This window comes from Buceros rhinoceros, unplaced genomic scaffold, assembly GCF_000710305.1.
Source record: "Buceros rhinoceros silvestris isolate BGI_N320 unplaced genomic scaffold, ASM71030v1 scaffold6400, whole genome shotgun sequence".
In the NCBI taxonomy this organism is placed as follows: Eukaryota; Metazoa; Chordata; class Aves; order Bucerotiformes; family Bucerotidae; genus Buceros; species Buceros rhinoceros.
In genome coordinates, this window is record NW_010387782.1 from 1 (window position 1) to 27,528 (window position 27,528).

At 42.7% G+C, this 27,528-nt stretch overlaps 1 protein-coding gene across 2 annotated transcripts in view; it reads left to right on the plus strand.

The window, feature by feature from the left end:
• Positions 1–10,690: 10,690 nt before the first annotated feature.
• The window catches only part of LOC104488390 (LIM and senescent cell antigen-like-containing domain protein 1), a 32,661-nt gene continuing 15,823 nt past the window's right edge, over positions 10,691–27,528 (plus strand). Inside the window, exon 1 of one of the 2 annotated variants that reach the window (XM_010134036.1) lies at positions 10,691–10,797. In XM_010134036.1, the coding sequence (XP_010132338.1) occupies positions 10,691–10,797 (107 nt within the window). Of the gene's footprint in view, positions 10,798–25,732; positions 26,010–27,528 lie in introns of those variants that run through there. The other variant, XM_010133961.1, reaches the window with a different exon arrangement.

A 27,528-nucleotide genomic window follows, 5' to 3' on the forward strand; every position in this document is an offset into this window, starting at 1 on the left:
CAGGCTGTCGAGCGGGGATCGCTTCGAGGGCGGCAGCTGCGAAAGCTGTTCGGGAGCGTCTGGTGTGAAGAAGGAAAGTGAGGGAGGTGAGAAGTGGTGGTTTAGATCTAAGGCCGGTCTCTCTACACCACAGCGTGAGTCAGAGGTTTTAATTATCTCAGTGTTTGCGGTGGGAAGCAGGCAGTTCACATGCAGATGACTTCTGAAATGTGTGAAAGCCATCCAGTATCTACAAGGTCTTTAGGGATTCGGATTAATTGGGAGAGACGACTGCAAGCCTTGAGAGGGCTGAAAAGATCACAAGGTCTTGAAAAGACAACAAATACAGTTTTCACAAAGTTCTCCTCTGTTCCAGTGTGCCCATGGACACAGCCTGCGCTCTGTTCCCCTGCCTGCAAACCTGGCAGATGGGGATGTGTCTGCTGGTCGTGTGCCCGTTATCAGAGAGTACGATGCCCACACTGAGGGAACATCTCACTACTGCTGGAACAGATAGATGCTTCTTGCATCTTGTTCCCTTGTGCTAAGTATGGCGCTCCCTGGTCATTTGCTCTGAACCAGCTGCTTTCACTAACCTACTGCAAAAACCATTCTTCTGCGGGTTTGGCAAGCTGCCGTTGGCTGGGAGAGGGCTCACATGAGAGGAAGAGGTGGTCTAAAGGAGAGTGCTGCTTTTTGCAGCTCAGGTGCAGGTGAGGGGTGGAAGGAGTGTCGTGATGGGGGAAGGAAGAGCAGTGGAAGGAGAGAATAGGTTCATTCTGGTGCTGGTGAGCTCCTAGATCAGCTCAGTCATCTCGTGTACACCCTCAGCAAGCTGGAACAGCTGAGGCATGACTACGTGTTTCCTTCTGCTTATTTTACTCCAGGAATGGTGATCTCACGGGGTGGTGAGGCAGACAGCTGTAGGGTGTGACTGTCTGGCTTCTCCGCCAGCTCCTGGCGATGTGGGCACCTCAAAGATTTCCTTGGGAGGGTTACACAAACTACCTGAAACAGGGAGAAGGACACAGCCCTGGCCAGGAGCTGGGAAACATTGAGCATCCTGGAGCAGCTCTGGAAATCTGTCTCCACTCTGTTCTGGTTTGTGGTGGCCTACTCGAGGGGCAAACAAAAATACTATGGGAAATGTGAGTCTTAAGCAATGGTTCCCTCCTGTAGTCGACCTTTGCTTGAGAAGGCGAGTCTAATTTCATGCTTAGCTCAGGTCCAGCCCCTCTCCTCTACCCTGGGAGCTTCCTCATCACCTCAGAACCACAGCTGCCTGCTCCCATCTTCTGCCGGTGCTGAAAGCCCTGCCACCGCGACCAAGATGATGTACTTGGCTGGCCTGTGTGACTTTGTCTAGAGTTGTTCATGTGGCTTGCTCTTCTAGCCCAGCTCTTTTGGAAAACAGGTTGGTGATACAAAGGGGCCAACAACTGCAAAGTGAACAAAATGTATAAATGCAGTTTAACCAGGCAAAACTGGTTAATAAAGGACTGGAGTGCTTTAAAAAGGGTTAATGAAGAGTAAATGCTAGCTTTCCTAGCTCCCTTTTAACAGATGCTTATTGGCATTCTCCTTGAAGTCTTGCAGCTTTTACAGTCATCATGAATCAACAAACTGTCCTTGCAGTCCTGTAAAAGTGGAACTGTTGGTTTATGAGCAGTATATGAAATAACGTGCATTGCAATACCAAGCGAGGCCTCTCTTCATTCTCTGCAGCAGCTGGTTTCTTGCCGTTTTTTCATCCTCGAAAACAAACTGTTCTCACCTTGACATTTGCCATGTTATTTTGAGAGACAAAGCTGTAGTGCATTCTTTCTCCTAGGTTAGTAACTGTCCAGTGATAAGTTTAATACAGCTTTGCTCCTGTTTTTGTACTTGAAGGGCCTTTGCAGGAAGAGATAAGAAGTTCAAATGAGGAAGGACTATGTGGCGGTATGGGAAACAGCAGCTTGGGAAGATAACTTACGTTGTTAATTTGTCCACAAAAAAGGGTTAGTGATAAAGTTAAGTGGCCTGAGGACCGAAACAGATGGAGTAAAAAGCAGGATGCAGAGAGACATGGTGGAAAAGGGAAGGCAAAATGAGTCTCTGTTGGTATGGAATAGCATTATTTGGTGCATATGGTGAAAGCAGGTAAGAAGGGAAAATGCATGTGCATTTTCTGCCAAAAATCTTATAAGAAGACCCTAGAAGGCAAGTTATTGTGCAGCAGACTTTACCAAGATGCATTAAGTATTGCAGGTAAATACACTACAGTGCATTAAGTACAGTTTTAAGTATCTCAATAGAGAAGATTTCACCCTTGCCTTTAGGGTCACCATCAAATGCCAGCATCAATGTTGTGTCTCAGAGCAACACAACAGTTTCTCTGTGAAATGCTGCTGTGGATCTGGGGCTGTGAAACCCTGCTCGGTTTCACAGCTTTGGAGCATGGAGGAAAACTAGTCCTCTTTTCACATGATATATTTGCTTTAAAGTTCCGTTAGCCGAGACCAATGCTAGGCTGAAGAGGACAGGGATATTAGTAGTCTTCCATAAACAGACAAATTAATAAATACCCTTCTGAGTGATCAAGAAAAAAATAGCCATGTTCTTTAATTCCTTTATAAACTCTACAAGCATACTTTGCAACCCCTGTTGTTCATGAGTAGTATAATAATGTTAGGACGGTAAGATATTTCTGATTGCTGCTTTAACCTGCAAAAGATTGCCTGGGACCTTTCGAGAGGCGTGCAAGGAATCCAGATTCCTTTAGGAAAACTGAGTTTGAGCCTCTGTCCACTCGAGAGACACGCAGCTCAGCTCTTGTTTGGTCATGCAGATTAATCACCCTAACCTGCTCTGGGAAGTGCTTGTTAACTTCTGTTCCCAGATAGCACCTGCCCTGTGCTGAGATTGTCAGAGATGGTCTTCTCGGAGATGGAGAGTGAAACTGGCTGCCCTGTCTCAGAAAAGAAGAAAATCAAAGGGTATTTCTCTTCTCTCAGTGGGTGAGAGGGAGAGGAGAGAGGGTCTTTCCCCTTTTCCTTGGCATTGATAGAGGTGCTTGCGGTGGGGTAAGGTGGCTGTGCTCAACTAGTCACTGCTCACCAATGACTTCAGGGGTTGCTCTTTCCAGGTAGGGACCTGGGACCCTGTCAGTCTCGTTGAGATGTTCCGGGTTATGTGCACAGAGTTGTCTGCCTGTTCCTTCTCTCTTTGTCCCCAGAATAATCCTGTAAAAGGCTCCAATTTAAGGTGTACCTCCAGAGAGACTGAAGTTGTCCTAATCATCTTGAGTCCCTGGAATATCAGGAAATTTGTAAAATGAAAACACCTCTAAGATCCCAAGAAGTGGATCTATAGCTGTTGGCTTTTCCCTCTCCAGGTTTTCGTACTTTTGTCATTTAAAATTTACCAGTGGTGTAACTAAAGCTATACCCTTTCCAGTGGGGTGGAGGATTTGCTTGCTTCTCTCTCCTTGGTGGTTTTGGAATGAAGAACTGGCATGATACAATCTGTGAAGCCAAACTGTGAACTTTGATGGATTTGTCCTGCTCTTGACAGTCAACTTTTTATAGGGTGAAAGAAGGAAGCGGTTTGCTAAGTCACTTTTTTTTTTTTTTTAATTTTATCACAACTGCCAGTAATAACCACGGGGGAAACGTGCGGACAGTGACTATTCACTGTAAAGCTATATATGGGAAAGCCTGCTCATTGCAAACCAGCTGCCAGTGAGGCTACACCCAGCTGGTAAGTGTCAACCTGGTCACCTGGGCTGAGGGTCTGGGTGTTGCATCTGCCTGAGTGCACATTGTGCTGCATTCCAAGCTGACAGCCTGGCAGTGAATTGTATGGTCTTTCAATCCTCTGCAGGGAAATTCTTAAGAGCTGGAGCTGCTCATGGGAATGGTGATAAAAGGAGTTAGGAAGAGGATGGATAATAGTTTTGCTTGCTGGGTTTTATTATTACTAAAAGCGAGCGGCACCAGTGATAGAGCTTTGAGCAAAGTCCATCGTCATTCTTGAAATGCATAGAGTTGTCCTGGTATCCCCAGCAGTTTTTTTTCCTGTTGCTCCTCTGGAGTGTTTTTAGGGACACTGTTTTGTTCCCACCCAGAAGAGAGGATTTGTGGTCAGTTTGAAGATACCCCGTCACTGATGGTTTTCTTTGAGCAATGCAGTAACTGCCAGTGACTGAGGAAGAGGACATGGTGGTGGAGTAATTGAACCTGAAAAGCATAATTCCCGTGAAAGGAATAGTTTTGTCCCACCAGTTACAGAAATTGTATCACTTTTGGTACGATTTGAAGGAGACTTTATGTTGAGAAGTCACTCACTTTTCCAGCGAAGTGAGTCTTTTACGGTAGGGCAGCTGTGCTTTTTTGGTTTAAGGCTTTTGCTCTAATGTAAGAATCTTGAGTATGGTTTTTATGTGCTTTAAAATATTGTGAAAAATCCATATGAGAAAGTATTTTTATTTTTTCTCTGAATCCAAAAGTAATTTTTGCAGCGTTAGGGGAGGGTGGTGATGTTTCCATTCTACATTATTTGGAATTTTCAGGATGAATTAGTTTCATTTCCCTTGCACTGTGAATTTCTTTTTCAGTATGGATTTTTCTGCATAGATATGGATTACAACTTTTAACTACTTTAAACCAAAATGTAAATACTTAAAAATTAAGATTTTTTTTTGAGTGTCTGAAAATTGCACCTTGCCTGTGTTTCTTAAATCTTTATATGTATTCAGCTTTATTTTTGTAGATGCATGAGCTATTTTGTATGTTGTACATTAAAAAGAGTAGTTTTCGCATGAGAAACCATCATACTATTAGCCTCTAACCTTTTAAAGGTGACATGGTTGATTTGTTACTGAAGTGATAACCTTGAAGGAACCACTGCTTTCTATCTTTCTTGGAAATGCTGGTCAGAGTATAGGTGGCTGTGTTGTATGTTCACAGAGGTACAGCCAAGATCCTATGAAATTGACCATCCCTTGCCATTCAGCTCAGCTTTTTTCTCATACCAGTACCATTTAAGGGCTCCGGGACCCTCTTGGGAGCTGAGGGTTGGCTTGTCCATCTAAAACCCTAGCACTTGAAGCTGTAAACTAGCATTGCCTACTGCTTGGCAGTCATATATGGTTGTGTGCTATGAAGGTGGTGGTGCCTTCAAGTTGTTGGGGTCACTAGGACTTCTTCCGTCCTTTGTAAGGGATCTTTGCGTGCCATCTTCTTTCCTTGGCAGTTTCATTTTGTTTCAGTGTAAAGAACACTAAACCTTGACAAGAAGCTTTTGTTTATTTGTAATGTTAGTCATTTGAAAATTAATTGTGAGATGAGATGTGAGATCCCATTACAAATTCAAGGGGCCAGGACAGTAATTACTGGGCAGCTAAGGAAGCAGTTTATAGGTTGAGGTGTTTTTTACTGCATTTATTTAACTCTGATAAGTGGTGTTCTGGAGAAAAAGGAAGGCTTCCTAATAATCTCATTCCTTCAGTGAAAGGGCAAAGTCAGCCTGGGGCATGTTTTGAGATCTCCCTCCAGCTCTCCAGCAAAACCAGGTCTCAGCAGTTGCCCATCTGGATCATCCACTGATTAACATCATAAATTTCTAGCTACGATGCTAGCCTGCATCTTCAGCCACTGAGCTGTCATTCCTCTTTGCACTTAGCTTGGTCCCAGTCTGAACTATTAAAGCATGTATGGGATAATCCATACCTCCCTCTGGCGGTAGAGAGAAGTACAGGCACTGAGAAATAAGACAGCATTTTCCCAGTAGAGGGAGGAATTGTAAAGCTTTGCTAAAGCAGGAGTCCAGTTGCTGGAGAAAAATGTGCCTTTTGCAGGTTTGGCTTTTTTTTTCCTGAATTTTGGGAATTCTTGGAGCAGTGTATGCAGAGAGCTTGGAGGAGGCAGCCGAAGGACTTTGCTCCATGTTTGGGTAGATAGAAGATTTTCCCATGCTTGCTTTCGTATTTTATTATTATTAGTGGAACAGAATAATTGGAATGAGAGCAGGGACCTCTGCTTTCCCTCAGTGAAACATCATGGGCCACCTGCAGTGGAAGTGGAGATGCGTTTGGTACTGCCAGGAGGAGGGACCTGCATGCTTTCTGCAGCAGCCTCCGCCTTCCCTCTGCCTCCTCAGTTCCCAAAGGACTCTGGTTCTTTGAGTGTGTCAGTACTCCTGACGGGTGTTGAGCACATCATTGTGTAGTTTTTTGACTTCATGTTGTATGGCAGGGACATGCATCCGTAGTAACTACCATTAGATTGCAGCAAACGTACTTGGTCAGCTGGAGCATGGACATAAATCCAAAGTGCTGCTTTGCAGCGTCCATGTAGATAGTTCCAAGTGCCTCAGCACTTAGCCTAATCCGCAGATTAAATATGCCTGCTTCAGGACTGATTGATCGCTAAGTGGAACAGGGCAAGAAACACCAAAACAGAAGTTGGAATCACATCAGACAAGGAAGGAAACATGTAATTAGTTAATTATTTAACTCCTTAAATCAACAGTTTAGGCAGCTGCGAAGCTTTGAAATTTTTTTTTCAAAGTTTGCATCCTTAGATTTGTGGCTTGATTTCTCTCTGCTCATTTCCTTTTATCACCACCTGCCAATGGGTTTGGGTGTCAAGCAATAGCTGGGTCCTAGCAGGGACCCAAGGCACGGTATGCTATTCCTTGGCACCCAAACCCATTGGCAGGGACTCTCCTCAGCAGCCTAATTCAGAGAGGTGTAAAGCTGCGTTTGTGGTCAGGACATCAGTTCGGCACTTCGGGTGTTCTTGCAAAACTGTGGGAAATGTTATTGCCACCTTCCTTTGCTTGTTCCAGTGAGTCCGCTGCATTTCCGCTGATGTACCAGCCTTTTCCTTGGTTTTAAAGAGTGTTTTTCTTCCAGACCTTGAGAGAAATAGTAGAAAGCCAATGCTCTTGGACGTGTTCTTCTGGGGACTCATGCCAGTGATAAGCTGGGCGAGTGATGGGGGGTGGAGAAACATACTCCCCCACTGCAGCTGCCTTTTAACTGTGTGCTCTGCAGGCACTCCTCTCTCCTCTGCTGTTCTTATAATGCTTTTTTTTTTTCTTTTTTTGTTTTTTGGACCCTTTATGCTGTCCTGAAAACAGCTTTTTCTATTGCTTTGGGAATCTTCAACTAAATTTAATTGAAATTTTGTGGTTTCTTCAAAGCTTAAAAAAAAAAGGCAACAAGAATGTGTCACTGAAGTGGAAAAAAGATCAATCACACTGATAAAGGCTTCTCTGTGTGGACTGAGAGAACTAAAACTTTGCCTTTTCTGGTTTCTGTAGTTAATGTGCATTCTCTGTAAATACAGACTCATGAAGAAATGTACTGAATTTGAAGTACTTGGCATTTTTTGTTATTCCTACATTCGATGGTGTGGTTTCCAGCATCATGGATTACTGTCACATCCCTTTGGTCATAGTGAAAATTAACCAGATAGTCTGTCTTAAAGGATTTTTAAATTGCGAAATTCTGCTGAATACCTACAGTTGCCAGAACAATAGTACTTTAACAGAAATTGAAGAGAGAGAACCTCAGGCCTGGTATATCAAGATAAATGCTTTGTAGGAGTACAGCGAAAAACCCAAGCATGAGCCTTGTCCCACATAATCGAAAGTTATTTATTGCTTGGGATGAATGATGGACTGCATCATTTCTGTGTAACTTCCACTTTTTGCTGCTTAGACTCTGGTGAATATTTTCCTCTAGTAAACTACTGATAATACCATGCTTATCCATCAGATTGCAGTAGCAGTCTTAGCTTTCTCTGGGGGTGGGAGGCAGATTGGTTGCATGAGTGAAGAGGCACACATTGGAAAATGAAGAGTGAACTTTCAAAGTACCGGACATCTTAAAAGAAGGCTGTATCTTACTGGTCATAGGAAAAGTTGTCGTAACTTGGCCAGTCCTCAAAAATTCTGACGGAATGTGAAATGTCCAAGTGGCCCCATCCCACGCAAGAAGAATGTAATCTCTCAAAAAAGGAATTCTAAACAGCAGATAAGAGTTGGAAGGTAAAAGGAGGTGTGGGGAGCAGGAGGCACTTGCTGGGAAAGCTTTTTTTCCTGCAGAACAAAGTCCATGCAAGTTGCTTTAAGCGAGTTAGTACAGCAACAGAACATTTGTGTTCTCCAAAATCTCCCCAAAAAACACCCTTACAACATGTATTGATACTCAGAACTTAAGGTTTGGCTGTTTGAGTAATTTCAGATTTGAAACCCTGTTTCTCGTGAGAATTGGTGGAGGATGTCACAGGGCAGAAAAGGAGTGCAGCCTGGATTTCTTCTTTTAGAGAGCTTTTAGTTTGTTCTCGAGTTCTCCAAGAGCCTTCTCTAAATCAGCTTAGACCCCTATTGGAGTTTGCCGAAGAAGCCTGGGAAATAATGATGCTGTGAAGCTAACTCCCAGGTTTATTTTAAACAACTCGCCATCTTGCCCTCCTCTATATTGAGGTGGATTTGATCTCTATACAAACAACTCATTTTTGTGTCTGGCTTTCTTGTAGTCCTTCAATTTACATGCTTTGTCTGATGGTGTTGATTTTGAATTTTAATAATACTGGTTTGCTACAACTCTGATTTCCAAGTACATTTTAGTAAAAGCTGTTGTCCCACAGGCTGTCCAAGCATGGCAACTGTCCATGCAGATAAACATGAATTTTACTGCTGTGCACTTTATAGAAATGCAACTTGCAGCAAAGTGGGTGAAGAGTTGTCCTTCAGTTTTCAAAGACTTGCGTCATGATTGCTACAGAAATATTCAGTATGCACTGAAGAAGCAGCTATGGTAGTGAATAAAAAATTATGAACACATTTGTAGGTAATAGTTCAATTTAATTAGTTTACAAAGAGCTTTTTCACAGCAAATATCTACTCTTCACTTTTTAGATGATTATTATCTAAAACTGATTGTGTGGACAAAGATGAATTATTGGTACACTGATATTTAAAGCACAGTAAAAACCACTGGTCATGTCTGAAAGCTGCTGTGCCCTGAGCATCTGTCATCTGCTATCCTTAACCTCTGCTCATAACAACATTAACTTTTCCTTGAATCGCTGCTTGACTGATGGCAGGGAATTGGCTCTTAATTATGTTTAGGTTCATCCTACTGTGTATTGAGAAACAATTCTAAACACTTTGTTTGAAACTGGAATGCAGCATGTTTAGGCAAATATCGTGACCATTCTGTCTTTCATTTTTTGAGGACAGGAGCTCAGATGTATAATTCTTCTTGATGTTTCAGTGTGTGCAAGCTTCTAACATATAAATCACCTCTTAGAATTTCTCCAGCCGTTATCTATTTGGCGTGTTATGTCATTCCTTTTTCAAAATAATTTCTGTTATTTTTCCATTGTGTAATGTTTTATGTTATATGTTGATGACATTCCAGACTGAAGCACATTGATAATATTATATAAAATTACTGTTCTTCTGTTCAGTCTGGTAATCCTGACAAAGCTGGTGCCACACAATGTACCCAGTATTACATACTTTACGCATTTCTCTGTTACAAGGATTCAGAAATACAGTTATATGTATTCTGCTACAAAATAAACACTATAATAATGAACTCTGAGATGCATACCGCATAGAATTCATTTCCTATCCTAGTCAAACCAGTCCTTGCAAATTGTTAGATTTCTTGGCTGTTATTAAATAAAGGTTCATTTAAAAAACACCCTCCCCAACTCTCAACATAGAAGTGAAATCTGAACTGAGGCTTTGTTTATATGTGCCAAGGATTATGTCAAAGAAATTGTGAAAATTTTTCAGAAAGTGGTAAGCTGTTTTGAAGCTTCCTTTGAAGTTGAAACAAAGAGTTTTATTACTAAGAAAAAACGAAGTGAGATGAGATGCAGAGCTTGCAAATCCCTGCTAGTCACCTTCCTGTCTTACAGGAAACCTGAAGCACTTTCATTCCTGTTTTACAATTACACAGGATACTCCATCACTACGAAATGTGACAAATAGTTACGGCGGTTATGTTTTGATAGCTGAGAGTAGGGAGAAAAATACATTGTGGTTTTTGTCTCATTTTCAAGATATGTGGAAAAGAGCAATTTCTGACAAATACAGGGCTATCGTGTTTCCAAAGGAGTATTTTAATGCTAGTTACTGAAGTTACTTTGCTGCACACTTTGCTGCGTTAATCTCCCTGTCAGAGTTTGCTCTCATGCTTGAGTAACCCTGAATTTTCATAGTGCTTATGACTTTCTTTTTGACGTAAATTATAGTGGGGAAGAGTTAACAGCTCACTGCAGGAGATTTTTAGCTACTTGCAGCAGGGGCTGGGGGAGCTGCACACTTTGCACAGTACACGGCAGGGTTGCTTCCGTTTTAGGCAGCAGGAGTGTGAAGAATGCTGGAGAGAAGCGGGTGAGCTTATCCCAGGCATCCCTTAGGTGTGATACCGTGATAAAGGAAATGTGGTGCCCTTCGGGAGGGTGTGTACCTATGAGAAACAGGAAGCCCAGCAGCGGCTGCCTGCCTGCCCTGCCTGCAGAGTTTGGTAGCTTGGGCGGGCGCAGGTGTGCCGACACGCCGCTGAGGCTCTTCTCTCCAGGCATCTTGGCAGGCACACTCATCGGCAGCAACATCTGGAAGAGGCGGTGGGGGAGAGAAACCCAACCCAAAGCCAAAACGCTCCCCCCCTCCTTAAAAAAAGCAACCCTCCAGGTAGAGAAATATGACGGCCTTGCAGCTGAAAGAGTTGTCACATTCAGGTCTGTACAGGAGGAGACGGGATCGCCCTGATAGCGTAGGACTGCCTGGGTCACATGAAGAGAAGCTGAGGTGAGTGCAACCTGACGGGTGTGCCGGCACTCTGGAGTGCCGAGCCCTTCTTGTCAGTCTTCTTCCCTTGGTGGTTTTAGCAAACAAAGTGCAAACATGGCTCTGGAAAGTCACTGCAAACTGCATACATCGAGAAGGAGTCCTGAAGCACTACAGAAAAGAATCCCAAAGGAGGGATAACAGGAGCCATATGGTGACCTTGTGGGTTTAGGTGATGGTGTGACTCCCTTCCCCAGCTCTGGGAAGGGCAAATGTTAGCCAGTGGTTGCTTCTGGATTCCTTCTGACAGCCAGCACTTGCAAGCAAACAACTTTCTGCAGCCTGACAACTTTACATGGTCTGGTTTGAAGTCAATTTGGGGTCACTCGGGTGCCATGGGTTCTGCTGCTTCTCAGGGGTCTTGGCTCAGCCTCTCTGCTGGGCTGGTTTTGTTACAGAGGGGCTGGGGCGGCTCCTGGGCTCTGGCTTTCTTCATGGGGGGGTTCTTTGTTGTGGAAAGGGCTTTAGACAAAAGAATGTAGCAGGACCACTTAGCCTGACCTTAGCCAGGAAAGGTGACCAAAAATCGGAAAGTCATTTAGTGTCCAGGCTTATCTTCCTGATGCTACGTTTCTTTTGAAAGAGTAACAGCGAATTTTCAAAAAGCTTCTGTTTGGAGCAGGGAGATTAAAGATTGTTGGTAACACGAGTAAGCGCAGACACCCAAAAAAAAAAAAAAAAGCAGGGTTTCTTTTCTAAGTGTTCTCAGTGTGAAAACTATCACTTCCCACTTTAAGCTCCTCAGAAAAGGCTCCTTGTGTAAACACTAACAAAAGCGTCAGTGGAGAGGAAATACTTCCTATCTCCTAATTCCTGTTCTCTGGTTGTATTTTCAGGTTATTTTTGGGTGGTGGTGGTTGTGCATCAGACTGGAGTGCTGTGTAATTTGAAGGGTTTTTGTTATTGTGTTTTCATGAGCTGAGTTAGCAATTTCAGAAGGATGGGTGTTTAGATTTGGGGGATTTACTCTTTTGTTATATGTAAGTGCTTTAACTAAAAATTATTGTGGCAAAATGTATTATTATAACCTACTGAGATTATTTGGCATGGGATATGAGAAATAGTGGATCAGGTCTAGGAATTGGGTTAACTTGCAGGTCTGATATGTGTGCTTGGTATCTATAGTATTAATTCCGGATTGATTTCCTAGATGGATTTCTAGTAACTTTAGCAGTATATATTACATTCATATGTCTATAGATGGAAGAATAATCAGTAGAGGTGTGCAGAGATCCTTGACTATTTTATGTTTAGTTTCTTTTATACAAAACTGGCAATGAGGAAGAATAGATCTTTCTAGGGAAGAGAAAGCTCTTTTTAAAGCATATATATAAAAACGAGTGCTAGCTCTCTACAGTTGTGTTGCTGTTTCTCTTATTCATGTGCATGTCCAGTATGGGAATGAGACCCCTTTTGGGCTGGGTGGGGTGAAGGAGTTGTCTGTACCAGTGTGAGCTTAGGTGTTTTGATACTTTCCTGAGCCTCTTCCAGTTAAAAATGAGAAATACGTGAAACAGGGATTGGTCTTGAGAAATACAATCCAAGTTGGAGGAAATAGCAAAGCAGGGGACTTACGAACAGCTAGCTCGGTGCAGGGTACTGGAGGTACAAGAAGGTGAATGGAGCGTGGTTGGATGATGCTCCTAGAGCATCCTGAGGACAGAGCTTCTCTTATATTTGCTGTTAGTTTAAGCTGGTTCTTATTCAAACTAAACCTTGCTCCTTCCTAACCCATTCTGTGATATTTCAGTGTGTTGCTAAGCAGCCTTATTTATAATTTTTACTGCATTCTCCATGACAAAAGGCTGTGGTATTGTAAATACAAAGCAATGACATAACAACGGGACAGAGAGCAATCAGGATCGAAGAGTTTTCTAAAATTGGAAATCTTTATCTTTTTTCATGTGCTTTCCCCAGCAAAATTTAGATGCCTGTCCTTAGCAAATACTTTCAGAGTATCTAGAGTCCTCAAGAAAGACGAGGTTTCTTTCATGTCTGTTAAATATAGCTTGCTATCCTCCATGGCTTTGCAATGCCCTCCTGTAGTTTTTCTCTCCAGTTCTTTGTTCTATGCCTTTGTATTTCATTTTACATCCATATTAATCCACATGTGTTGAATAATATCAGCCCTCGAGGAACGGTTCAGTGAAAGCTGCTTTCTCAGTTCAAGCACTGTGGTTTTTTCTAATCCTTGGCCAAAATGTACTCAAGATGCCAGTGTCCTCAGGCTATTCTGAGAGAATTTCTGTATTTAAAAAAAATAAAAATGAAAATTGCCCTTTGTTAAAGTCATCCATGGTATCTGCCAGTTTTCATTTTACAGCCTTTTACAGCTTAACTCAGTATGAGATTTCTCTCTCCTGCCCTTTTTGAGGTCTGTCTCTCCTTTAGTAGCACTTTCCAGGCATCCAGGCTAGGGTGTTCCTCTAAGGCACAAGCCAGCAGTAAGTAACCCAGCAGACAGCCATTCACGCCCTTTCTCCTTGGCAGCAGAGTGCCTAGAACTGCTTCCGCTCTCCTGCTGCGAGCATCGCTGTAATTGCAGCTCATGCGTCCAGCCATTGCAGCAGGAGCTGGTTGCTGCTAGGTAGGCCTAAGACTTGTGTGCCCGCTAACCGCGGCTGAGACCTAGCCAACTGTTGTCAGTGTCAGCACTGCAAAGTAGCTCAGGGGTGGCTTGATGCCAAAATTCTGCCTTTACTCTTTGCTAGGAATGTCAGTGTCATTTGTAACTTAAAGCACCTGAGATTACTAATTATTAAGGCACTGCGAACCAAGGTACCAGAACTCCTAAACCTGTACAGGCCATGTGTTTATCAGAAAACGTGTCATACACATATTATTTTCCAGGAACCAAAATTTCTTGAAATAATTCTCTTTACAATATAAAAATAATTTCCTAGGCTGACATAGCTTCATGATAGGTTGTGTGCCAGGGACTCTGAGCTCCACAACAGGAAAGTGAGCTTTGGCTTCTGCATCTGTGTCCACTGATGTCACTTCACCCAGAGGTTTGACCCTCATCCTTATCCTCCAGATCTGCTATTCAGTTTGTGATGAGTCACGCTCTACACACATTTCCCTCAGACTTTTGCAGGAAAGACTGTAAGAATATAGTTTGGCTCTTTCCATTAAGTGTCATAGCTTGTCAGTTTTCTGTTTACAGTCGAAGCTTCTAAACAAATGTTTAAATTTAACAGAGTCTTGTTAAACACCTCTTGCTCTAGCAAGTAATTGCCAGGTTGTCTTGAGGGGAGCTCATTTCACACAGCTGTGGCTATCTACAGGATTGGCAAGCAGCGGAGCTTACTTCTGTGCGTGGTTTTGCTCATTTTGCCCACCCAGTCACTGTGATTCCTCATTCTGCTACAGAACAGTGTTCAGCGTCTTGCATTGCACCCACTGCCCTGCTGCAGTTCACAGGATGGTGCTTGATGCTAGCTCAAAATCTGACCCAGCTACCTTAGTGTTGCAGGTGGTATGGTGCAGTGGCTGAGCAGCTGAGCTGTCCCACTGGAAGTAGTGAGGGTGTGAGAGGGCCGGGAAGGACAGACAGAGCCCATCCAGTTAAGGAGAGCGAAGGCATTTCTGGGGAAGCCACCCATAGCCATAAATAGCAAGCCCTAAACTCAACTGAGATTGGGTCCAGGGTGGGAGGGTAGGACTCATCCCTTCCCCTTTTAAAAACCTATCCCAGGGCAGAGTGAGCTGCCCTCCCAGGGAGCCTCTCTCATCCCCTCCACCCCACATCCTCCTGGTGTAAACCATACCCAGATTATCCTGTCAGGTGTGGTGAGGTGAAAGGAGTCCCAGCCCTTGTCCAGAGAGCACAGCATGTTCATGGGGATGGGAAATTTGGCTTCTTTTTCTACCTAGCCCACTCCATGTATCACTTAACAAACCCCATAACCTCTCTGGGACCCTTTTTTATCTGCTGCTATAGATGATACTGGTGCTTTACTTGCCTCATAGGGAGCTGGAGCCTGCCTGCCCTGTGTAAAAGGTGGTTTGGATAGCTAGCTCATCGTTTTCTTGAACATGCACAGTACAGAAACGTGCTTTGGTTAGCCTTCTACCAGGGTAGTGATGTCAAACGCAGTCCTCTCTTCTGCTGTGCGAGCTAGGCTCACCACTGCATAGACCTTAACTACTCAGGGTGCTCCTCAGGTGCAGAGCTCAAAGTGCAGGGCACTGCCTGGCACCTTCATCTCTCCCCAGTCTGCAACAGATGCAACAGTCGTTGAACTAAATGCAGCCTGAGAAATCTGCTTTTCATAACGGCAGGGAATACTTGTTCTTTTCTAGCTATATTGATTTGGTGGAAAAAAAGTTAAATATCTCTTCAGTCTTGTCTTACCTTGTCTTCAGAAATGACATGTAAAAAATTCTGACTGTATGCTGAGCTATTCTTTATTGCTTTTGCCAGCAAACAGGATGCAAAGGAAATTGTATGCGTGCATTTGTGATTAATCATTAGGAGTCACTTAGCAGCAGTATGCTGGTTATTTTTGCTCTTTCTCCTTCTCATCCCATGGCCTTTGTAAAAATAGAATGATTCCTCTAAAAAATTTGATACTATTAATTCCCAAATCTCAATACAAGGTACTGGAAAAAGCAGAGACAATTTTTTTTTTGTCAATTACACTTAAAGTGAATTTGATCATTGTTGTCTGTAGCTCTTTTTTCTAAGTCCATATGGGTTCAAATGCAATTAAAAATGTAAACAACTTTTGAAGGGGTTAGTCTCAGGTTTTTACCGAACAGTAAATTTCAGCATTTGCAACAAATAATCATTTGCAGTCTTCAGTCAGTGGCCTGTCAGTTACTCAGGTAGTTCAATGCTCTGTTCTTGTGCAGAAAGTGCTATATATGTTTTCCACTTCAACAGCTTTAAAGTATCTGCCTTCCCTTTGCTCTCTGCTGCTGAAGCTGATGGCTACATCTGCATGAGTAGGTGCAGGCAATCTTCTGCTGAATTTGTTCAGCCTCCTGCCTACCTCTGCACACTGACTGCAGGCTGGAAGGCATGTGGATGTGCCCCAAAATTTCATGCACAAAGACTCCCTCGCAGATGAAATAGGAGACATAAGCACATTCTTAAGTCCCACTGAGCCTTGGGGGGATAGGCTTTGCACAGCAAAGCTCGTAGGCGAGTATAAAAAGAAACAAATGAATAACCCCCCCCAAACATCAGCAATGCGGTAGGGCTTAGTGTCTCCCTTTTTCTTTATGAGATACAGCTTCTGGGAGTTGTGCAGGGTCACAGATCTCCTCGGCCTGCCGTCAAAAAGCCAGGTGTTGCAGCCAGCCAAAGCATTCGGCTGTTCCTAGCCACACATCCCCCCTTAAGACCTGCTGCTCTTCTTACGAGGGAGAGAAGATGATGCTGGTCAGAGACTGTCTGGGGAACCAGGGACCCTGTTGAGCTTTCAGATGCTTAGGGTACTGAGGGCAGAAAGAAAAGATCTGTTTGCACCTGGAAGCATTCTTAAATTTGATTTCCACTGGTAACATTTCTTATTAGCATCTCAAATGTTAATATTTATATAGCCATTTTTGTTCAGTAGATAATCCACTTGCTCATGCTCTCAGTGTCAGCAGGTAAAGCAGCAATTATTCAATACATTGGTAAGAAGAGACTGATTTATTAAACCAGGAAGATCTTGAAAATAAATGTTAAGCCACAAAGAAATTACACTTCTTCATTTGTTGTGGTTAGAAACTCTGCTGGAATAGCAGAGAATTGGGACCTAGAAATACTTATTTTGAATTAGATGCTTGAAAATTTTTGATTAAAACCCATTTTGGTTCATCTGCTAGCTGCTCTAATTGAAGAGAGGATTTGTCCATATAAATGTAACACTGAATTATTAATTAGAGTAACTTCCAGCCAGCACAAATACGCTTCATGGTTATATTTTAATATTGTGACAGTTAAAATTTGCATTGAGCCTTAGTCTGAGGTATCCAAATGACTAGAGGCTTTACTTTTCACTTGTGCTGTACTTTTCATTGCTTTAGGGGTTAAAATAACTCATGAGCAACACACCCTTTTTTTTTTCCTTGCCTTCTCTCTCACCCCTTGCCTCCTGCATTGCATAACAACTCCTAAGTGATTTTGCTTGACTTGCTCACCCAGACTATCACCTCCATGACTCCAAACGACCGGAGGTAGCTGCTTGCATAACAGAAACTCAAGCAATTACTACTGTTCCCTTTAGGATTGCCTCATTGTAATAATCTAGATTTCAGTAAATTGTTATGCTTCAGTGATTATAGCAATTAGGATTTTCATTGCTCTCTCTTACAGGGTTAGCTGGCTAAAGATTAAGTTGTAGGTTTCTTTTTTTTTTTTTTTGCTTTCATGTGTTTTGATAACAGCTAATCAGAGGTGTTATCTACAGAAAATTACTGTGATTGCTCATTATTCCTCATTATAATTAAGCTCTTCATTGAAGGCAGTCAGTCACACTGAAGTGAATTTACACCCAGGTATTCTGCAGGGAAGAGAAAAACTAAATTATCTAAATTATGTCAATGTCACCGCTTAATAAAAATTACCAACTTGCAGGCATTGGGGAGAAACAAGCTTAAAGGCTGTAATTCTGGGTTCCCTTTTCTGTTTATCTTGTTTTTCTGTGGTCTCTGAGCTGTTCTAGGAAATGCAAAGCTAACAGACATGGTGCCCTCGAGGGGACCGCGAGCCTTTTACATGATGTTCTGCTTTTACATGAGAACATCTCCAGCTTACCAAGTATGGTTGACTCTTGACAGTGGCCAAAAGCTGATGCCTGTGGAGGGAGGTAGAAGGAAAGAGCAGACCTTTTATGAGATTTCCCTTGGTAGTAATCCCAGCTTGCAACCAGCTGTGTCTCAGAGACTTCCTGCAGAGTTTGTGACATTCAGTGTTTTCCCTTCAGTTAAGTCCTCCCATATCACCTCACACCCAGGAATCTCAGAACATTTCCCAAACATGACTGATGCTCTGATTTTCCTGTGTATTAGCTGATGATGTAGTGCACACAGTTGTGTGGTTTTTCTTAGCTTGATTTGTCATAGCAACTTCAGGCATTGTTCAGTTTTCATCTTTCTTTCTGCCATCTTTGTAGAAACTGCTGATTTTGCGTAGTTTGTAGTAGCATTCTGAAATGGTGGTTTCTTTCACGCTCTGTGAGCAGTATTTTTGAATGATACTGCTCAGCTTTGCCAGCAGATTGTAAGTCATCCTGTGATGCATCTTTATGTATCAAGGAAATGAAGCTTTGTGATCTGTTGGAGCATTTTGTCCTGCAAAAGAAATTTGGTTATGACTTTTGTGACGGTTATTTCCACGTTACTTTTCTGCTTTTTCTACTTGCTCTAATGGCCATGATAGAGCTGAAAAAAAATTAATTTAAAAACTGTTAGCTATTAGCCTCATAGGAAGTAACATATTGGCATACATAGCTAGCAATACCTGGCAGCATTTCTCAGCTGTGCCTTCTTCAATGAAAGATTCAAAAGATTCAAGCCGTTCCAGCAAGGAACAGGCGAAGGTGAAGCAGATGTGAAATGGCATTTGTCTTTCCCAGCACGTTAAATCCATGCATGCCACACTCTTCATAGGTCATAAAGTTCTTGAACGCAAGTTGACTCTACCTTTTGAACTCTGTTTCTATGCAGCTATTGGAAAAATGTTACCCACTCAGTCATGACTCAAAACTGCCCTGGCTGGTCCCCTTCTTGTTCCGGTATGGAAAGTTTGCATTGAAAGCTGTTTGTCTTGCTTGATGCTTGGCTTTTCAGTTATCGTTTTGCACGTTTCTCCTCACATCAGAAACCGATGATTTTTTTTTTTTTTTTTTTTCAAAAGGACACGGTAGCAGTACAGCTTCAGGATAGGATAGCTCCATGAGTTACCAGGTTGCAGGTCATGAATTTTGCCTGAAGTATATAAGTAATTGCTTAATTTTAAACTACATTCCTTTCTAAAGCTAATCCTCAAATTATACCCACTTCTCTGTGGTACGTAGCAAAGAGGAAGGAGGTTTGGCAGGGTTCCAGCTCCTCTGATCCAAAGCTCAAAACCCTGTTGTCTTACCTTTTCCCTTCACTTCTCTTCTGCCAAGCAAATAACTTGTGCTGTTCCTTCAGATAATCCCAGGAATATGCTGTTGTGAGGGGTAGGTAACTTCTCCATCCTCCCTCACAAGTCTTATAACCATTGACTCCTGCTTTACTCATTCAGGATTAGTCAGTTGTTGAGGAGGAAAACATTACTTCAGAAAAAACCTTGCAAAAGTTACCAAAGCCTTTGGTTTGGAAATTGCTCTGCACTAAAAAGCTACTGAAATTCATTCGTGCTTCCTGGACAGGTCTGCTACTGGTACTGAATAGCTAGTAAATATAAGGTACAAGGTGAAAACCTTTGGTTTATATTAAGATGTTAAGACCATCATAATGAAGTATGAAAGCAATGTTATTTTGTGTTATCTTTATTTGTCAATACATTACTCATACTTGACTCTTAGGAACATAAATAGCTTCTGGTTATTCTCTTTCTGCTGTTGAATATTAGGGCCATTATTTAATTTTGCAACGTTAACTGCAGATGGCTCAGTGTCTACCATCCTCTGCTGGTTTTAAAGCTTGGTGATGCTGCAGCGAACGTGGGAAGAGAAAAATGTGAAACCAAAATCTAGAGTGGCTAATAATTATAATTTAATATGTGTGTGAGAGAAGAGCAACAGCTGAAGACATGTTTTCTTTACCACATTCTACTTCTGCCCAGAACAAATTACTTCAGACAATGAAAAATTTTGCACCTCCTAATATAGGATAAAAGAGTAAACTTAATGACGGTGAAAAATGCTTTGAGAGGTTATGTTGCTGGAGGTGTAGATTAATAGTAATATTCAAGAGGAGACATTTTTGGAAGTGACATGCTGGTTAGTAAGGCCGAAAGTCAGTCCTCAGCGTGGTGTCTCCAGTGGAGACGTTACTATAATAAGGGTGTTGTTGTGAGCTGGGAAGCCTTGCGTTGCAGATATTTCTGCCCCTACAAGGAACTGTGTGGACATACTGGAAGTCTCTCCTGGTAGCCAGAGTGTTATGTTGAGTCATGGTATTAATTATAGCTCCTGGATGAACCGCTGAGGATGTGCGTGACGTTCAGCTGGTGAAAACATCAGTTCCAGCTAGCATGGGCACATGGCTAAGGCAGAAGCAAAGGGTGGTGTTTGCATTTGAGGATTCAGTGAAGGATTTTTTTGTGGATTTCAGTGACAGCTGACATGAACTGAATATTGGTGCTAGGAAACTGTTACTCTGAAGAGAAATATGGTAGTGCGGCATTTTAGAGTCACCAAACCATTTAGGTTGGAAAAGACATTTAAGATCAAGTCCAACCATCAACCTACTGCTGCCAAGTCCACCACTAAGCCATATCCCTCAGCACCACATCAACACATCTTTTAAATACCTCCAGAGATGGTGACTTGACCACTTCCCTGGGCAGCCTGTTCCTGTTCACTTTTGGTGAAGACATTTTTCCTAACATCCAATCCAAACCTCCCCTGGCACATCTTGAGGCCATTTCCTCTCATCCTATCACTTGTTACTTGGGAGAAGAGACCAACCCTCACTTCTCTACAACCTCCTTTTGGGTAGTTGAGGAGAGTGATAATTTTCTCCCAAGCTTCCTTTTCTCCAGACTACACAGCCCCAGTTCCCTCAGCTGTTTCTCATAGGACTTGTGCTCTAGAGCCTTCACCAGCTTCGTTGCCTTCCTCTGGACATGCTCCAGCACCTCAATGTCCTTCTCGTAGAGAAGGCTCCAAAACTGGACGTTCAAGGTGCAGCCTCACCAGTGCTGAGTATAGGGGGACAATCACGGTCCTGGTCCTGCTGGTCACACTACTGCTGATACAAGCCAGGATGCTATTTCTCTGAGAGGTCAAAAAATGCTAAGATCTACCTCATAAATTTTTATGTATTTGAACTTGAAGTCTGTTCCTTAAGCAACAGAGGAGGAGCACATGTACAGTGAGTTGTAATTTGCTTGCAGTTGCCTGGTCACACTCCAATTGTGCATGCTTTGACTTTCCAGTGGTTTGATTTCCACCAGTATAAATATTATTCTGCCCAAATACTTCCATATTTTAGAACTGAATGGCCTTTGTGTTGCAAAGGTCACTGTGTGTATGTCCAAATAGAACGACGCTTTTGATCTTGGTGGGCCTGATCTTGTCCCATCAGTCTTGAAAATATGTATCTTTTCAGAGTTGTGTCTCAGAGACATTTGATCTGCTGCCCTTAGTATTGAGTACCTTTTTAATTATTCTTGAATTGGAAATGGGGGTATAAATGTTGTTATATGAAATGCTTTGTTCCAAATGCATCTTTAAAATGTATTGAGTTGGAAGAGTTTGATTCAGTATATTTACCACAGCAAAATATACATGCTGTCAACCACACAGGGTGTAGATTTTAAGAATAACCAATAATATGCTCTATCTCATGCATCACAAATTTACCTCAGCTCTCATGAGCTTCTCATATGTGATACTGTGTCTTTTTGTTGTTTTGTTTTCCTGTTTGCATAGGATTAAAAAAAGAGTAGCGAAGGAGGAAGAGATGGCTCTTTTGAAGAGTGTCAAATGTTCACAGAAGAAGCAATTTCTTGTTTTATACGAAGAGTGATTTCATTTGGTAGTGTTTGTAACAAGCAGGAAGAAAATACAATAGTTTTTTTTCAAATATTACTTTAAACAGGAAAGTGCTGTAGTTAAATACTGCTTTCCTTTTCTATGAATTCTGTCAGAGACTGATTTTTCACTGTGCTTGTATGGCTGCTAAAACATTGTGTGGGAAGGTGCTCCTTACGTGTTTATTCCATTTACATTAATTTCCTTATGGAGAGATGGAATGTGAACCTTCTCTGTCTGCGGAGACCAAGGCATTTTTTGGGACATGTTTATACTAGAATATATTCATATTGAAGTATAGGAAACAGCTAGAGTTGCCATTTTGTTTGCCCTGTTTGAACTCCCACCACATAAGCTTAATCATGCTTTTTGTGGCGAAGACTAAAGGATGAACCTTTTCGGAGCACTCAGAATTCACCTGGTTTTTACTTTTTAATAGAAACAGAAGTTAGAGCAGTGCTGGGCACATGTGAAAATCCTACCTGTAATGTGCATTTTTATTACAGAAAAGATTTACACCTTCTTTCACATTGCCTTAGGAGATCAGCTTATCATGGAAAGTACATTATTGCTTAAGAGATAAACAACTGCAGCAACTAGAACCTAAGAGTGTTTTTAATTTCAATTAAAAAAAGACATGAAAAGTAGTTTGTGCTTTAAAAGGTTGGTGCAGAAATCAGTGCGGAACACTGCAAGTCCACACATATTTTGCAACAAAACTTCTGTTGTAGTTGTTCTATAGTTTGTGTGTGAAGGCCATTGCATAGCATCTGTGTTGAATACTGTTAAAATGAAATCACCTACCTATGCGGGAAGGGAAGGGATGCACTGTGATTGCTTATCCCCCCCCCCCACCGAATAACCTGATAGAGCACACATCCTCCTGACAGCATTGATGACGCAGTGGTATTTCATGGTGGCATGAGCAGGTTGCCAAGCAGCAGCTGCTTTTGCCAAGCACCAGCTGCTTTTGCCAAGCACCTTGTTTGGAGCCGTGACTGCTCAGCACATCTATTTGTGGCATGGAGCAAAACACGCAGCGGGGCTGGCTGGCCACCGAGCCTTCTGTGTAAGAGTCCCCGTCTGCCTCTGGCAGCCACTGGTGCAGGCAGCCAGATTTGAAAGCTCTCCAGAGAAAGCAGCGTGTCAGTGAGGTGGCAGTCATCTGTCAGCGATGTTAAAGCCGAGTGGCTAGTTTTTGCATTGTTTTCTGAAGCCCTTCTCCATAGCTGCAGTGGGATGCTTCCCCTCCCCTCTGCTGCTGTTTCCTTTAGCACCTTCCCCACCATCAGCTTTGGTTTCTGGTAAGATCCTCAGCGTGCCGGGAGGAGCTCTGTTCTTCCTCCCTATGTACCTTTTCCAGTTAAATACGCAACTTCTCCCTTTTTTTCTTCTCCTTGTCACAACTTTCTTAACAGCAGGCTGATAGGTTTTGTCCCAGATCCCAGGGAATGCCCTTGGGAAGCTGCTGCTGCAAATCAGTAACCCCCTACATGCTTCTCTCTTGCCATGGATGGCTTCACCTCAGAGTAACCTGGAATTCCCTGATGAAAATGCTGTGTATTTTTAACAGTGTATTTCACATCTTGGCAGCGTGCCTCCAGCAAAATGACAGAAAAAAGAAAGATGGCCAGCTGCTCTGGATTTGTGGATTACCAAACCTTCACAGTAGAAACTGTGTTTTGCTTCAGTAGCAGAAAGGCCCTTTTTAAACTCCTGGCGAGTTCCTTTCTTGCTTAATGGAAAAGAAATTGGGAGTAATTCCACCAGCGGCAATGGCAATAGGCCTTGAGAACCAGGCAGCTTCTACTTACTGCGCATACGGAGTCCTGCTACCTTGTAGGAACTGCTTCTTGAAAAATGCTAGGAAGATTAAAACAGGCTTTTTGGATGGACATCTTACTGCACTGACTTGCTGTACTACTTGCTTTGCTACAACCATGCAGAATGCTGCACAATAGCAAGCCAAAGAAGCAAGCGAGTACTTTCCTGATGACCACAGAAGAAACAAGGCAGCAAAACTGACCTCCAGCCACTTTGGTATCCTGTGGATTTCAGGTTACTGCAAGGACTGATGTAGTCCACCAGGGTAAAGAAGCTCTTCAGGGCTTTCTTGGTTCACAGCAGCAGCCTCCCAGGAGAATTGCCTGTGATCTGGGACAAAATACAAGAAATTGAGGAGGTGGTCCGTGATGAGGGAAAGAGACAGACTGACTTGGTATTTCTCATTATAGTGGCTTGGTGCACCTGCACTAATCCTGGATGAATCAGCATGGTTAATCCATTGCAGTCAGTCTCCCATGAGTTTTTCATACCCACAAAAGCTGAGTATTGACCTGTGCAGGAAGTATTGACCTGTGCAGGAAATGCTGGGAAACAGGATAGAGATGAGCTGACATCACCATACCTGAATCTCCATTGGCAAATGATGCTCATTTTCACCACTGGTGCTCCAGCTGACACAGACACCTCTTCTTCCAGTGCTGTTTCCTGCAATGGTGCTTTGGCAAGATCATCCTGTCCTAGGGCTCCAACCTGAGCATTGCTCAATTTGGTTGCTCTATGACAGATAAAAATAGGGCTTGAGCTCCAGCCAAGCTATGTCAGGGGTGAGGGCGCAGCCTCCTTAGCTTGTTACAGCTTGTGACTCCTGGTAGCTCTGGTGCGTGATTCCTATGGACAAATAAATAAGCAGGGTTGTGCTACCTGAGTCCCACCTACCATGATATCTTGTGGCACAGGGGAATAGCTTGCCCTCCTGCCGAGGAGAGATGAAGGACAGGCGCCTGACCAAACCCATCCCACAAATTTGGCAGCAGCAGAAATGTAGTGCTGTATTGGCCAGGCTGTGGGAAGACAGCCACATGCGAGCCCAGGTCTGCGTGGAGAGTGGCATTTGTTCTGCTGTACACTTCCTAAGCAAAGTATTCCAACTACTGGTGAGAGATACGGCCCAAAACCAACATGAACCAGGGTCTCTGCAGTAGGTGCTAGGAAGATGAAAGCGTGTTAAGAAGTAGTAGCGACTTTCTGTCATATCCTCTGTCATCTTCTTGTCCTGATTTCGCTACTTGTTCCCTCTGTTCATTTCCTTCCTGCCCTCCTCTATTTTCTCATGCCCTATCACAGACTAGGAGATTCTTCAAATACCAAGGTGCTGTGTGTTACCAGCACAAAGTACATATGGTTCTGCAGTTCAGTTGATGGATGACAAGGCTGAGTCAGTTCAACACAAAAATTAGTTCCTCAGGACAGCTTCCCAAAAGCCTGCTTTGTCTGCAATTACGAGTTGCTGGAAGCTGAGTATTGCATGTCTTGCTGCAAGTGCTGTGCTTCAAGCAGGGAGTCCTTGTAGGACTGTTATTATTACCTGCAGATCTGCAGCTAATCGACCCTGCCTTCCTAGTATGCTGAGCATAACAAGTTTTTTAAAGAGAATATGGCCATGAAATAATTGCGACATTAGGAGGGCATTCTGTGGTGAAGGAATGATTCGTTTTCATTTTTCCTTTTTTTTTCCTCGTCTTGCTCTCTGTTCCCTAATATCCACAGTAAATTACTTCAGTAAGTGTAGAACAATTATCATCACAGGAAATCAAGCTCTGTTTTGTCTCGTTCATATATTGCCCATTATAGCATACATGGCAGTTCTGTTAATGGCCTGCGAAGCACAACAGAAACCAAACTATCCGTCTGTACCTACCCCTTTGCTGAAGTACTGACAAGAAGAAAGATACCTATGGATAAATTCAGCACATACAACTTAGAAGACACAAGTGGAACATTAAAGGCCATCTTTATGATGTAATTAATATACAGTAGCATTAAAGCAATATTTACCTAATGACAGAATTCTTCTCTTCATGCTTTCCACTGCTGTTTTGCCCACAGTAAAATACTGCTGGAATCCGCCTCCACCTCCCCTAAGCAGAAAGTCACTGTGGATAAGTTTGGTGGTGAACGTATTTGCACATGTAGGTTACTCACACCACAGTTCTCCTGGGCGGCTTCTCTCAGCAGCTGGCAGCGAAGCCCCTTTTCAGGCTGGCAGGGGAATGTACTCCTCCGCTTGCAGCCAGCATCAGTAAATCACAGCATGACAGGCTCACCGCCCTGCCGCTGAACTTTTAACTTGAAGCTCTAGCAGGGTGCTGAGTAGCTCCGTCTACATGACACTGAGCTGTGAAAGTAAATCATTTCACTGGGAAGAAGGGAAAGTCTAGCATATTGATTTGCAGACTTTGCCTATAGCTTCTTTGAAGCATAAGCATAAAATATACACACCCAGGAAAGCTATTAGAGAGAGATGGACTTCCAGCGCAGACCCCACCCTTTCACCATCCCGGAGGATGAAGAGGTTGCACACAAGGTCACTTCTGATGCTCACAACTCTGCAGGAAATGAAGGCGAGAAACCGGTGTCAAAATTGCAACGTAGGCACAGTGACATGAAACTCTACAAAGAGTTTTGTGACTTTTATGCAAGATTGTAAGTTTATTCTGTTCAGCTTCGGGGTGTAACTACAGGGACATTATTGGTGTATTGTACATATGTATTTTATTATCTGAGCCCTGGGCAGGAGCTATTCAAGCTGTTCTCTAAGGCAATCTTTGCCACTGTTCTGCCTGATACATTGCCAGTTGTAATCGTCAACTAAAATTTGAGCTGTTGCTTTAAACCATTAATGGCATCAGAAATGTTTATTGGCAGTTTGAAATTGGGCTGGAATTTGTCAAGTAGTCTCTCTGACTTTAGGTCGTTTGCCTATTGTTTTAGGCAGATAAACTGCTTCATTAATGCAGAAGTATTACATACATCACTGTTTTTACATATATGATGTGTTTCAAAGTGAAATACGCGTACTGAAGAGGAAAGCTTTATATTTTCATTTGGTTTTAAACTTCATTTCATATTTTTGCTTGTATTGTATTTTATGTCTGGCAGCACTTAATATCCTTAGTACTCGAGAACCACTGAGGTGGTGGTGAAAGATCCCAGTTTCTGTTGTGATTATTCTTTATTTAGATTGATAAGGAGGACAGGTGAAATGACTGAGGTTTTCCCCACAGAAAGCATAACACAATCCATGGAGACCATCAGCAAGTTTTATAGTTAATCACAGTTTATACATATAATCACTGCTGTTTGTCTGTAGTCTTGTCTGTTATATATGGGATAGACCATCCTCTATCTGATCTCCTTGTGAAATTTGCCCACTTGTTTCACCAAGAGGGCAGTGAATATCTGGATAGCAGTTACTGTTTTCCTCTTCTGCAAAGAACTCTACAGTGAGGAAAAAAAAAAGCCAGCTAATAATAACTGGTCAGATGTGACCTTGCATAGGGCTCTTCTGTGAGACAGCATAAGACATGGATAAAGCACATTCCTTTTTGAACCATGTGCTAGGTGTTTGCTTGCCCCCTCCAATGCTGTGCAAGGAATGAATTCAAATTGTATCTAACCTGGTAGGAGCGAAGAGGTCTTATCCTCTTGGGGGGAAAGTCTTGGCATCTTGCAGAGGACTGAGGGTTCTGGACTTACAGACACAGTGTGATAGCTGTATCAAAATGTGTGCACGGGTGCACATGTGTTTAACATAATGCCAGTTGTTTAGTAAGCTTCCAGATAGGTGTTTGAGTCAGTGGTTTTGTCAGCTGTGGTCAGATTGTAACGAAACTAGACCATTGCCATGTATTTGCTCTTTGCTATCAAATGGTATTAGAGCAGAGAGGTGATCCTGAAAGTAAAATGTTTGCAAAGGAAAAATCAAGTGAGCCTTTTCCTGGCTCTCATTAACTGAAAGACAGCGGTACTGTCTTCCACACTTGTGGGCATGATTCAAATGAAGTAGCCAATTCCTCTGATATTTAACAGCTACCACACTGTCGTTTTATGCTCATCTGCCTTTGAGAAGAAACCAAGGTTGCTATTTGAGTATATTTTTGCATTCCCCACTATGGGTTTGCTAGCTTGTATTAGCCTGTGTGGGGGTCACAGTGGAGCAGCC